The 13,290-nt window shown below is 34.6% G+C and overlaps 2 protein-coding genes across 3 annotated transcripts; one reads left to right on the top strand and one right to left on the bottom strand.

Moving 5' to 3' along the window:
- The first annotated feature begins 4,415 nt into the window (after positions 1–4,415).
- LOC115721706 (uncharacterized) lies at positions 4,416–13,083 on the top strand. 2 transcript variants are annotated; one of them, XM_030650774.2, is made up of 18 exons: positions 4,416–4,951; positions 6,198–6,437; positions 6,576–6,639; positions 6,734–6,863; positions 6,955–7,096; positions 7,421–7,669; positions 7,767–7,851; positions 8,461–8,563; positions 8,785–8,910; positions 8,992–9,105; positions 9,976–10,094; positions 10,218–10,293; positions 10,386–10,478; positions 10,581–10,670; positions 10,799–10,918; positions 11,018–11,109; positions 11,256–11,313; positions 11,415–13,083. In XM_030650774.2, the coding sequence occupies exons 1-18, from the start codon at positions 4,762–4,764 to the stop codon at positions 11,490–11,492; spliced, it is 2,169 nt and encodes a 722-aa protein (XP_030506634.2). In that variant the 5' UTR covers positions 4,416–4,761; the 3' UTR covers positions 11,493–13,083. The 2 variants fall into 2 exon arrangements, with proteins under 2 accessions (XP_030506634.2, XP_030506633.2); XM_030650773.2 differs by having other exon boundaries at positions 4,433–4,951; positions 10,383–10,478.
- LOC115721707 (early light-induced protein 1, chloroplastic) lies at positions 12,018–12,927 on the bottom strand. Its single transcript, XM_030650775.2, has 3 exons — positions 12,754–12,927; positions 12,571–12,660; positions 12,018–12,476 (listed from the first exon to the last, which is right to left on the bottom strand). Exons 1-3 carry the CDS (start codon positions 12,925–12,927, stop codon positions 12,132–12,134), a joined length of 609 nt encoding a protein of 202 aa, XP_030506635.2. The 3' UTR covers positions 12,018–12,131.
- Positions 13,084–13,290: the final 207 nt, after the last annotated feature.

Genomic DNA, 13,290 nt, shown 5'->3' with positions numbered 1-13,290 from the left:
AGTGTTTGATTCTCGCCAATGCTGATCTCGACATGGGCCAAAGTATAACAGCGGAGGTGCCAAGAGGGGCTATAGGATCAAACGGTCAGGCTTTTTGTGTGACAGATGCTTCTTGGAAGGATGGCGTAGCGGGGTTAGCAGTTGGTGTACTGGAGAGACAAAGTAACACCTCCTGGTGGTTTGCGAGAAACGCCACAGCTTCGTCTGCTGCTGAAGCTGAGCTCTTAGCAATTCAGTGGGCGCTTCAAATTGCAGGTCAAAGAGACTTCAAGTCGTTTGCTTGTGCCTCGGATGCAAAGGTGTTAGTTTCAGCTTTGAATGAGAGGAAGTTCCCTCCGATGTGGACCTTGAAACCTTTAGCTTTGGAGGTCCTTAATTTATGTAACTTGTTTGAAACTTGTAAGTTTTATTTTATCTCCCGAAAAGACAATGTTGATTGTGATGCCTTAGCTAGATGGGCAAGAGGGAACAGTCAGTGTAATGGCTACATTAATAGGGAGGGATCCCCTGTTGTGATTCCCAATTATCTACTGCAATGAACTTCTAATAGTTCTTTCAAAAAAAAAAAAAAAAAAGAAACTTAGTAGATTAAATGTATATTTTATTCTTATTGATAAGGAAAATATAATCTAAAATTAAATTAAATATTTTTTTATACACACAAATTTTCTTTTTCCTTATAATCTTATTTTTTATTTTATTTATTTTAATTTGTTGTTAGAGAAATAAAACAACAATAAATTATTTTATTTTGTTGTTAGTTATGTGGGAAAAAAATATTTTTAATAAATATTAACTAACTCAATATTAAAAAGTAAACAATCCAAAATAATTGATCCAATCCTTAATTTTGTTGATTGGATTGAATGGATCCAAAATATGAAAATTTCCACTTAGGTGACGTTTGGTTGGAGGTAATAAAATAGAATGGAATGGAAAGAAAACAATCTTCATTCAAATCCTTTGTTTAGTTGCATATTAAAGTATTAGAATGTCATTCCAATGGAATGACCTTTTTACTATTTTGGTGGAATAACTATTCCATTTTGAAATGGAGGGAAACATCATTTCAATGCATGATGAGAAAAAATTTAATAATTTTTTTATCAATTTTTTATGCATTTTAAATTTTATTCCTATTCTTATTCCCATTCTCACTCCTATTCTTATGTTTTCATTCTTTTTAACCAAACATCACATTAGTGCGGATCGGATGCATTATGAACAAAATAATATATATTAGATTGGATGAATACCCCTAATAAATAATTTAGAATAGAAGATTTCTCCACAAAACCAGAATAGTTTTGTGCTAGTGCTTTATTTAGCCACTTGATGAGCTACAATGTTAAAATCTCTATTGATTTTAACAAAAGTACAACTCAAAAAAGACCTAGACAAAATTATTCCACAAGTTAGTACATAATTATGGAGCTTTCATATGGGATGGGAACCCCTTAGCACATCAATAATAATTTTAAAATCACTTTCAACAATGACAAACTGGTACTGTCAAGTTACGAATTATGGAAAGGTAGCCCTTGAGTTTGGATCCAAAAGATTCCCTTCAAGTGGTTTCTAGCCACCATCATGCACTCATTATCCACCGTCACATCGTAGTTAATTTCGACCCACTCTATGGGGCTAGTTCAACCAACAAAGGGGCTAGCAGGCAGACATGACAAGAGAGAGTGAGAGTATTATACAAAACAACAAGAGATAAAGCTAATATAGTGAGGAGTTCTAAGGAGTTTACCATTGAGATAGAGCTATTACTGTTAGAATATGTTTTACCAGGATCTAGATTTACTAACAAGTATGTTTCATTAACATCCTAACATGAATTTCTAAAACAATGAAATTAAACACATATAAAGTTTCAGAAAACCTTACATTGGGTGCAGCAAAATAATGTCTCTTTCCACTCAAATCTCTAACCCTTGTATCCTGTCTGTCGCAAAGTATCACCAAGATCTGAGCCCGAATGTCCTTCTCTTCAATTTGGATTCTTCACAATCTTCCAGACTATGATTGAGTACCACTTGATGTGTGTGGGCACTCACTCTATCACTCAAGGGTTCAAAAATTTGAAGAAGAAAAGAGGGAGAAGAGGTTTCGGCTATAGAAGAATAGTTGATGGCTCAATTTTTCTAAAGACAAAAATTTCTGATTTTCAATCTCTATTAAGTGTGAGCCATCACTATCTATTTATAGGTAACCACTAGGTTTAGGTTAAGAATTATTGGGCATTAAAATAATGAAAATATTAATTGGAAAATCACCATTAAGTGGCCGACCAAGGGTTAATGGGCCCCACTTTGGTATTTTGCAATTTTGACAATTTTCATTTCTATTTTCTCAAAAATGCCAATTTTCCAATTCTAACCATTAAATGCCAAAACTAATTATTTAATAACTAAATAAATTATTAAATAATATTTCCATTTAATATATTTATCAATTAGACATAATAAAGTCTTCCAATTAATAAATAAAACTTAGAATCTCTTTTCTTCACAATTTAGCCCTTGCTTAGTGAAAATTCATAAACTAGACATAGTCTAATTTTAAAATTATAATTGATTAATTAAAATCAATTATCTGAGTCTTACAAGCAGCATGGTCTCAACTAGAATGGGACCATGGGCCTATATTACTGAGCTTCCAATAAGCTGAACTAGAATTTACCAGGTAAATTTCTTAACTTATTAATTCCTTGTTGCATCCACTCTTAGAACTTGGAATTGCACTCTCAGTCATATAGAACGCTCTATATGTTCCACCATATGAATACGTTATCACATTTAACCATCGTTATAATCTCAATGATCAAAGATCCTCTATATAGATGATTTACATCGGGTAGGGATAAATTTACCGTTTCACCCCTTAATGTATTTTGATCCTTCAAACACTTAGCTACATGTAAATGATGTTTCAGTGAACTAAAATATAATCACTGAAACAAAAGCTCTTTCATTTACATCTATTTAGCTAAGCTTGAAGGAAATAATCATTTTACTTCTAAATACCTATAGAAGCTATAGATTCCATATCTATGTTTAGCGCTCCCACTCAATCATACTACCATGTTCCCAAAATGTACGTATCACCCTGACCAGAAAGTAGGTTTAACTAACAAATCAAAGAACATGAATAGCACTCCTGAGATTGAACCTAAGCATATCAGGATTAAGATCTTTTGATCTAAGATCAACTAGTGATATTGACTTAGAAAGATATAACGGTAAATATTATAATATCTTAACCAAGATCAATATCGGTCCAGCCCAATGTATACTCCATATATTCGAAGCTAGTATACTTTGCCAATGTTCTGGAAAGAACATAACACTTATGCAAAGTGTAAGCACACTTCATCGCTGATTATCACATCAATGTAAATCCAATGCATTGATGAAACGGGGACTTTGTCTTTCGAAGCATATAATCATAATCACATTCCACTGTGTTGACATCACTGTAATTGTAAATGACTATATGTTCTGGACTTAACATATTTTGTATATATATTAAACCATAAACATGAAAACAACAAGTAAATAAAAATGACTTCTAATCTTTTATTGATTACAAATCAGATTAGATTGTAATGAGTTTTATTTAGGGCATAAAATCCCAACAATTACTTGGGGTGACAATTCGTGTTCGCATGTTGTATTTATATCATGTCGAGACTCGTGTATAATAGATATATGCTCGACCCGAACACGACCCGTTTATAAATGGGTTGACACAATACAACCTATGTAATCAATTTATAAGCATATTTTGTTTATCAATTAATAATACATTTTATAAAGTATTACACGTTTGTAACCTATTTATGATATATTAAAATACTAAAATAATTTTAAATAAGTCATTAATATGTTAGTTTCTGATAGGAACTGCACTTCTACTTGATTTATTCTATGCTATTCCCCCCTCTCTCACCCAAGTCCTAGATTAATATGTTAGTTTCGTATTAAACGAGTCAATCCGAACACAACTCGAACTCATTTAAGGTAAATCCAAATCAACTAATTCTTCGAATGAATTTTTAGTCGTGTGATAATCATATCATACCGTTTTGCCAACAGTAACTATAACCATTGTCGAGTTTTTCATTTTAACAAAAAGAAGCACTTCCTTGTCATAGTTATCAATCTTTATTTAGTTCAATTTAATAAATATGTATAATTTTAAAAGTATCTGAAAACCCTGAAATTATTTAGAGTATTTTATTTTATTTTGCTGCATTCATTACACAAGGAGTTTCGAGATGACTTTGACTGAAAAATATAATAGTGCAAATATTAAATGACGAGTTTAATTATGAAAATAAAGGTTTAACAAAGCTTTGCTTTGAGGAGAAGGAAAAGGACAAAATGGTCAATGGAACTTCGTAATGACGTATATTCGTTCTAAAAACCCAAAGCCTAATCTGTTTACATTTTTCTCTCTCTAAACATTGCTCTAAAAAACTTCTCTACGAAGCTCTGTCCTTCTCACTCCATTTCTATTTCTCTCTCTATCACCATTGTTGTGTTTCGCGGAGCTGTCTTCGGTATCCATCTCCATTGAACCCAGCCGATCTGACCTTATGATCTCTATCGCTTTCTAGCTTTTGATATGTAATGCCGTTTACGTGAATCAAGCGCGACTCTTCCTTAGATCCCTCGGACTCGGGCCACTTTGATTAGAGTACACTCACCACATTGACCTAGTCGAGTTTATTCGGCTGAACGATCTCAACCAATGGGGGCCGTGCCTTCAACCCCGCGCTGGAGCAGCGCACGGCCACAGGACACGGCGGAGTACCTGATCGCTACTTTCGTTGGAGAAAAGTCCTTCCCCGTATCCTCCGATTTCTGGCAGAAATTGCTCGAACTCCCTCTAAATCTTCAATGGCCGCCTCACCGTGTTCGTCAAGCTTGCGAGCTTTTTGGTTTGTTTTCGCTAATCTCTCTATCTTTCTTGCTGCAAACATCTTTCTTTTTCTTGTTGTTGGATCCTTTAGTTGAATCTTCGTATTTCATGGTGTTAATTTATGTAGTTGAACGAATTAAATGTCTGCAATTATGGTTCTTAGCACAATTTTCCTGAAAAAGAGGAAAACATTTGTAATTGAAGAACTATGTGCTCGATCATGGTACTTACTGAGAGGTTCTTGTTGAAATCGACAAAGTTTTCTTGTAGATGTCATAAAACTATTAGAATGAATAATTACCTACAACTGACCAAAGATAGAATATGAGGAACATTAGAACGAATCTTACAGTTTGGAACTGGGTGGAGCAAGTTAAATGTTTCCTCAAACTACTTTAGCATTTTGTTTGTATGTTTATATGTAGAATACTACAAAGGACACAGGGGAATGTAAATCCATAGCCAAATTATGGTGCAATATACAGTATACTTATGTTTGTCGAATCAATCCCATCAATACTTATTTAATTTTAATACATAAATACATTCTGCATTCAAAAAAAAAAAATCATAAATACATTCTTAGAGCATTCACACACTCTCCCAACCAAACAATTCTAACAAGCCTCAAATGGCCAAATCTCTTTGTTTTGATCGTAGATATTATTGCCCAAGAACAATTTTGTGAGAGGAATAGAGGAAAACATTTTTCTAACAATATATATTCTTCCTTCTTTTGAATGTATTTATATAAGTTCTAAATTTTGTAAAATTACTTTAATTTAACACATTTTCTCTGAAGAAAAGGATTTATTCTCTGTTTGTCCGAACTATTTTTCTTTTCTTTCTTAAAATTCAAGTAACAAACAGAGGCTCAGCATGTCCAAGCCACAACTGCATTCCAGAAATTAGGCACTAATGGAGACTATAGTAATCTGGAGTCTGAAATAGATTATCTCACCAAACACTTGCAATGTAATGTTTTATTGGGTCAGTGTTTAACCTTGAGGCGGGATCTGGATAGAAGAGCCCAAAAACTCATTTAAACTAATATTGTTTTTTTTTTGTGTTAGGCATAATAAATTTTAAATATATATTTTGCCAAAATTTATGCTTCAGTGTATAAGGACCTTAGTATCATGAAAGTTTCTGTGTCTTGAACTATTGCAAAATATCATACTAGTAACCAATTATGCTAACATGCTTATTCAGTTACCTATTGTAATTTACTATTTGTCACTTAGTTTCACATTCTATATGTGCAGTGCGAAATAACTATGATACAAGACATCTTGCAAAGATTCTTATCCATCTGGCATGGTGTTTGCAAGAGTCACTTTCTACTTCTGGTGAACCATCTGTTGTTTATGGGAAAGCTCTAAACGCATTGTACATTTCATCTATCTTTCTAAAGTACTTGATAGAAAATGCAAAAACTGAAAGGATTGAAGAGCTGTATCTCTCCCTAGATGAAAGTGAAGCAATGCCTGCAGATGTTACGCAAGGTAATGTACTTATGTAAAAGCTGTTGGCTGCATGTGATATGTATATACATATATCCCTCGCCGCTATCATTCTAGAAATGCATTGTAGCATGATTAGCATCTACTCATCTTGTTGTCATTGATATTCTTGTTTTGCAGGACAAACAATCGAGGACTTTCTTATGAATTCTGTGCTTAGGTTCATTGGTTCAATAGATGTGAGGTATGTGCTGGGGTATTCAGTCGTTTATTTAGTATTATTATTATTATAGCCACTATCTTCCTGACTCTATGTTATATATCTGTTTCCTATCAAGTCCCAATACTTATGTCCTCCATTTCGAACTGCTCAACTTCATGCTGATTGCAATGTCGACTCAGCTTCTTTCTGGGCCTTCTCCTGGGCTGAAAGATGTGAACCCTTTCATTGATGCAGCAATGGCTCAGGTTACTAAAATTTTTGTCTTAGCATTTGTTCAACTTTATAAATTTTTTTATTTATCTAATTTGCATCTTACATCAATAATTTAACCTCCAGGAAAGGTCTTTAGTTATGTTGGTAGTGCGTAGGCTGCTACTCAATTACATCACACGCCCTCCCTTGAACAATGCACGTTATTCTCTATTTCCAGAGGAAAGTCAGCCCGGTGGTGTTCTACAAAAAGTGGGTTCTGCAGCTGGTATGTAGTTTCTATTGCTAAATATAGTTTATGTAATACTAATAAAATTTAGGGTGTCATCATACTGTAATGTAAGACTATAACAGCATTTCATGCTCACTTTAATATGTACTTTCTCTCCATGAAAGCAATTCCAGCTTTTATGTTCAAAATTACAGAGACAAAAAGTGATTTCAGTGGAAAACATTATTTGGGTTAATCTGAAGATGAAGCCTTAATGTATTTTTCTTGTTCATCTCTTCTATGATCCCAAAAGAATCTTTAAAGTTTGCAAAATTTTGAAGTTTGGAAACTGATCTATTTTATTTTATGTTTTACTTGCAGCAAATATTGTATTGCTACCATTCAATTATCTGGTTAGTTCAAGTGGGGAAGGCTCGAGAAGTCCACTGGCAGACAGCAGTCTTCATATTCTACTCATTCTAATTCATTATCGCAAATGCATACTAGGGGATGAGTTTATAGTTGACAAAAGTGATGACACTACTGCATCAGATACCAATTTGAAACAAAATTCATGTTTTTCTGAGAATCCTTTCTGCAAAGCCCTTGAGAATGCAACAGATGTTGAATGTATGGCTTGCATTTACGATTTATCTCAATTATCTGTTTCCTCTTCATTTTAATAAAATAAAGATTATGAATGATGACTTTGCTTACGGTGCTGCAGTTGACCGCTTAGATACGGAAGCAAATGTTCCCAATGGACCAGTTCTGAGGTTACCTTTTGCTTCTCTTTTTGATACTCTTGGAATGTAAGTTTTTCTTTTCCTATTTTATACCTTGTCTGTTTGGGGGATATGAATGAAAGTTACACTTAATGTGAAGAATATATGAAACTGTTCTGATTCTTGGCTGCTTCTATTTATCTTTGACTGGATTCTTGGCAATTTGGCACAAAACTTTCATTGATCTTTTCCTTTTTTACCTTAAAGAGAGAGACAAAGGTTACATGTTCTCGAGTGACTTCCTCCCAAATATATTGAGTCCTCGCTTATGCTGAGGAAGGCTGTGATTACAACAAATTACTGTACAAACTTTATGCAAGAACAAACGGAGAAAAGAAAACTGTTTAATAAAGCTATATGCTACTTGTTGCTAATGACTTGTATGTGCCATTTATGATTCCCAAAAAAATTACCAGTCATTGATTGTAAATAATATAAATAGCAACTAAATCTAATTGTAGAACGTAAATAAGTAGAATCATTTTTAGCAGTGGTTGGTGTGCACCGTTAACCTAGTGTTTTTTTTTTCTTTTCACATGGAATTAATTTAAGTGATTTCAGATGATTTTCTTAGGTTATTAAATCACTTGCTAGTGCTACTTTTATAACTTTGTTTAATTGGTTCTGCCTTAGCAGGTGCTTGGCAGATGAGGCTGCTGTACTGTTGCTTTACTCATTACTTCAAGGCAACTCTGACTTCCTGGAATATGTTTTGGTGCGAACTGATTTGGATACATTGGTATGCAACAACAACTTATATTTTCCTTGGGAAAAAAAAATGGAAGAATTTGACATTTTCTCACTGCAAACGTTTTTAATTTATTTATTTATTTTGTACTTTTACACTTTCCATTACCTAATATTTTGTACGCATCATAGTTTAATGCATTGAGCTGGTTACCCTGGCTTGACTGTATCACTGGCTAATTCTGAAATGGAATTCTGTGATGAAATTGACAGTTGATGCCTGTTCTGGAAGCTTTATACAATGCTCCAAAGAGGTCCTCAAATCAAATTTACATGTTGCTGATTATACTTCTCATGCTCAGTCAAGATTCTTCTTTTAATGCAAGCATTCACAAATTGGTATGACTGCCTCTGCTGATCGTTTCCTGATGTATGCCTTTTGAAATAAGGATCATGATAATAAGTTTTGCTCATTGACAGATACTTCTGAGTGTTCCCTGGTATAAGGAACGCTTACTCCATCAGACATCTCTTGGTTCCTTGATGGTTATAATCTTGATAAGGACTGTGCAGTATAACCTATCAAAGCTGCGGGTAAGACTTTTCTTTCATACATAGTATGTGCTAGATTTCTTTACCAGGTTCAATATCAGACTGCCATGTAACTTGAGATTTAATTAGCAACACCTTTTGTAGTCTGCTAAATTGATGCATATGGGATTCATACAAGTTTATGTTGTCATGTTATAGATATCAGTGTATGAGAGTAGACACCGAACTGATATCATTTAGCCATGTCAAGAGTTTTTGGTTGAATAAAACTTACCTGATTGGAAGTCACCCTCGCTTCCACAAGTTCTAATTTTTGAAGCTTACACAATCGTGGTGAAGTTTTTCATAGGATACTAGGCATCCTCTTAAACAAATCACCAGGAGAAAATCACTTCCTCTGTATTCACAAATATTTGGGCTGCTCTTAGACCAAACCTCAGAATTGTACATTAAATGAATTAATTCAAGAGGCCCATTTCTTCCAATGACAACTGAAAATTCCCTCACTAATCCATTAATTTGCGCACAAAATATGCTATTTTTTGTGTTAGTGACAAATATTTGGGCTGATCTTAGACCAAAACTCAGAACAGTACATTAAACTAGTCAGTTGAAGAGGCTCCTTTCTCCCCAGAACAACCAAAAATTTCCCCCACTAATCCATTTAATTTGCGCACAAAATATTTTATTTTTTGTGTCAATGACAATTCGACAAACATACTTAATCAGTTGATATTTATAATACAATATTTTCTTCTTTACATATTGGTGATTTGTAAGTTTATAACGTGAAATAAACTTGTGCTTGTGTAGATTTAGACAGTAATGTGTTGCTGAGCTATTTCAGTTGTGATCTGCAACTTCCCATATCATTTTTTCTTCATCTTTCTTATGCTGAATGAATTGTAACAGGATGTTTATCTCCACACTACTTGTTTAGCAACATTGGCAAACATGGCACCTCATGTACACCGCCTGAGTTCATATGCATCACAAAGGCTGGTCAGCCTTTTCGATATGCTATCACGGAAGTATGTGTTGCTCTAAAGATGAGCTTTGTATTTTACAAATCATTTAGTAGGTTTGTAGTAATCCTATATCATATTCTCTGTGGTATTATTTTACTGAACTATGCATCTTGGCATGATGTCTAGGTATAACAAATTGGCTGAACTACGAGATAATAGCGGGCATTTAGTGAAAGAAGAAAATGGCCTTGCTGATGATACGGTGATCACTTATAATTGTGAAATTTATTTTCTTATTACACTTGACGGAAAAAAGATGTTTCTTTGTTTGCTAAGATTGATCTTTCTCAGCAGTCAACAGAGATGCATATATATACAGACTTTCTGAGACTTGTCCTTGAAATATTGAATGCAATTTTGACTTATGCCTTGCCACGAAATCCTGAGGTACCACAATATGGTTTTGTAGTAAACCTAATTAATGCTCAGAAGAATTCATGTGGTCACTCGTTATGTTTTTCTTAGTTCCTTTATTTCTATGATGCACAGGTAGTATATGCAATAATGCACAGGCAAGAGGTTTTCCAGCCTTTCAAAACTCACCCTCGCTTCAATGAGCTCCTTGAAAACATCTATACCGTATGTCTCTCGTATATTCTACACATTATAATTTGTCAGTTGAAATGCTAATTTGACATACCTGTCTAAGTTCTCTTTTGGTGTCATAATGAAAGGCTATAGTTCTTACCACCCTTTTCTATTTGTAGGTATTGGACTTTTTCAATAGTCGCATGGATGCCCAGTCAGTGGATGGAGAATTGTCAGTAGAAAAAGTCCTCCAAGTTATTATTGTGAACTGTCGATCTTGGCGTGGTGAAGGGATGAAGGTAAGAAAGGAGTGTACCATAAGTGTTCTAGTCTATCTTGCAATGCTTGCTTTGCTTTCTATTCTTTTTTGTTAAAATCTTGACCATCCGATTAATCAGATGTTCACTCAACTTCGCTTCACGTATGAACAAGAGAGTCGCCCAGAAGAGTTCTTTATCCCCTATGTGTGGCAGCTAGTTCTATCTCGCGGGTATTCTTTATAATCCTTCTTCCAAAAATGATAATTAAAAAGTTATAGTTGCATTAACTTTTCATCAAAATTATATTCGCACAAAATTTTAGGTCTATAGTTTCACTTTTATTAATCTTATTTTATCTCATTGTATGTCCTTCCAGTGCACTCAGTTTTAATCATGAAGTCATAAACTTGTTTCTAGCTGATCCACCTGAGGATGTAAGTACCTGGGAAAGACATTAAAATCACCAATCATGGAAGCTCTCTTATTTGTTAATTTCATTGATCATAACTCATAAGGAAGTTCTAATCACTTGCAGAGACAAAGCAACTATGGGATGGCTCTAGACAATGATGTCAACGGTGAGTCGGAGCGAGCCGTTTTCTTAGATGCCTAGGCATCTCTGTAGAATAAAAGAAAGATGTTTCATGGTGAAACGTGAATATGTATATAAATATATTAAAAAAAAAAGGAAAAAAAGGTAGTAGAAAGTTATATTCTTATCATTCTTTTCTGTTCATATATGATATGCCTCTCTCAATCTTAAAGATATATCTTGAATGTATTAAATAAGAGACGAGCGCAAATTCCCAAATTCCATTGTTATAATATAGTTTCTTAGAGAGAAATCAAGTTTTGCAACCTCAATTTTCGGCACTATTTGTAAGTGCTTCAGTATCTGTGTGTTCAAATAAGTAAGCATTCGAAGAAAGCATCTACATGCTATGAGAAAGCAGCAAGAGTGGCAGGTTAGAAGAATTCAATAAAAGTTTTATGTATGCAACTTTCTAAACTATTGAAGGGTTCTGTGGACTTCATTGTATCTATTTTCTAAAAGGTGAAGTGTGTTACGTGTGTACTTGTTTTCAATTATTGTCATAGATTCCCACTTTTCAAAAAAAAAAAAAAAAGTTAGAGCACCTTTAATGATAATTTAATGTTATATTGCTAATTTATAAAATTACACAAAATGCTTTACATCATTCTTCTGTGTTGTACAAAAGCTTTGAAGCCAAAATCGAGAAGCGAAAAGCGCTTAGATAAGGGTCCCGCCCTTGACATATTCGGTGAAAGCGAGGGCAATCAAGCCTAACATGGCGAACCTGCCGTTCCAAAGCTCAGCGTTAGAGGTCATAAGCCCACTGGACTTGGACTCCACGCTGACTCCTTTAAACAGTGGAACTAGTGAAGCCAATGTGAGCACTATGCTAGTTCCTACGAACCACGACACTCCACCGTTGCTTATCTGAGAAAATACATCTTGACCCTTCGATAGCTCCACTGCCATGGCAGCCATGAACCCAACCATTGCTAATCTACCATTGATCCTTTCTGGTGCGGGACCACTGAATGCCAACACGTCTGAGAAACTCGTGCTCACCTGTGTTCCCAACCAAATGAAAAAACACCCCATTAAGATCAAAGTTACAAAACACACGCACACATGTATGTTGCTTAATTGAATGCTAAGCTACCTTAGGCTTTGGAGGAGGAGAAGGCGTCACTGGCTTTGGTTGTGGTGCTGTTGACTCTGTAATAGGCGTCAGCGGCTCCTTTTCACCATCCTGAAATATAATAAGAAAACCAAACATGTTAAGGCATTTTTATATATATGTGGAAAAATTTATGTGTATCGACTTATGTATACGTATACGTACCTCGGCCATGCATCTGACAACTCTCATGGTCAAATGAGTATTATTCCTGTACAAAGTTCTAGACAAATTTACAGTAGTACTTGGACGAAAGTGGCTGCCGAGCATTCTATTTTTGGCAGCTGCATATGTGAATGAGCTAGCTACGACTGACTGCATGGTGGCTGATCCGGCCATTTTTAATTTACTCGTGGTTTAGAGCACAAAAGATAATTTACAGCAAAAACTAACAGCAAATAACTAGTGTTGTTGTATAAAAATGTAGAACGAATTGTTGATGTAGATCAAAGACGTAGAAATAGCTTAATGTTTCTCTTTATGATTTTGAGATGTACTAAGTTATTGAGGGTTTGGAGGGTTTATATAGAGAAAGAGTAGAAAGAAAGTGATGGATATTTTGGTTCCACGTCTGTGCTAAGATTTCTCCGGAGTTGATGGGTCACATTTCATGTGGTTTTTGGAGAGACGTGGCTCCTAAATTAACCAGTGGTAAGGTTAAGGCCATAAATGGCTCCAGCCTTTTATTACACTAGTGGGAGT

This window comes from Cannabis sativa, chromosome 9 (assembly GCF_029168945.1).
Source record: "Cannabis sativa cultivar Pink pepper isolate KNU-18-1 chromosome 9, ASM2916894v1, whole genome shotgun sequence".
NCBI classification, from domain to species: Eukaryota; Viridiplantae; Streptophyta; class Magnoliopsida; order Rosales; family Cannabaceae; genus Cannabis; species Cannabis sativa.
Note: the sequence above shows the minus strand (reverse complement) of the source record. Positions and strands in the feature narration are given on the sequence as shown.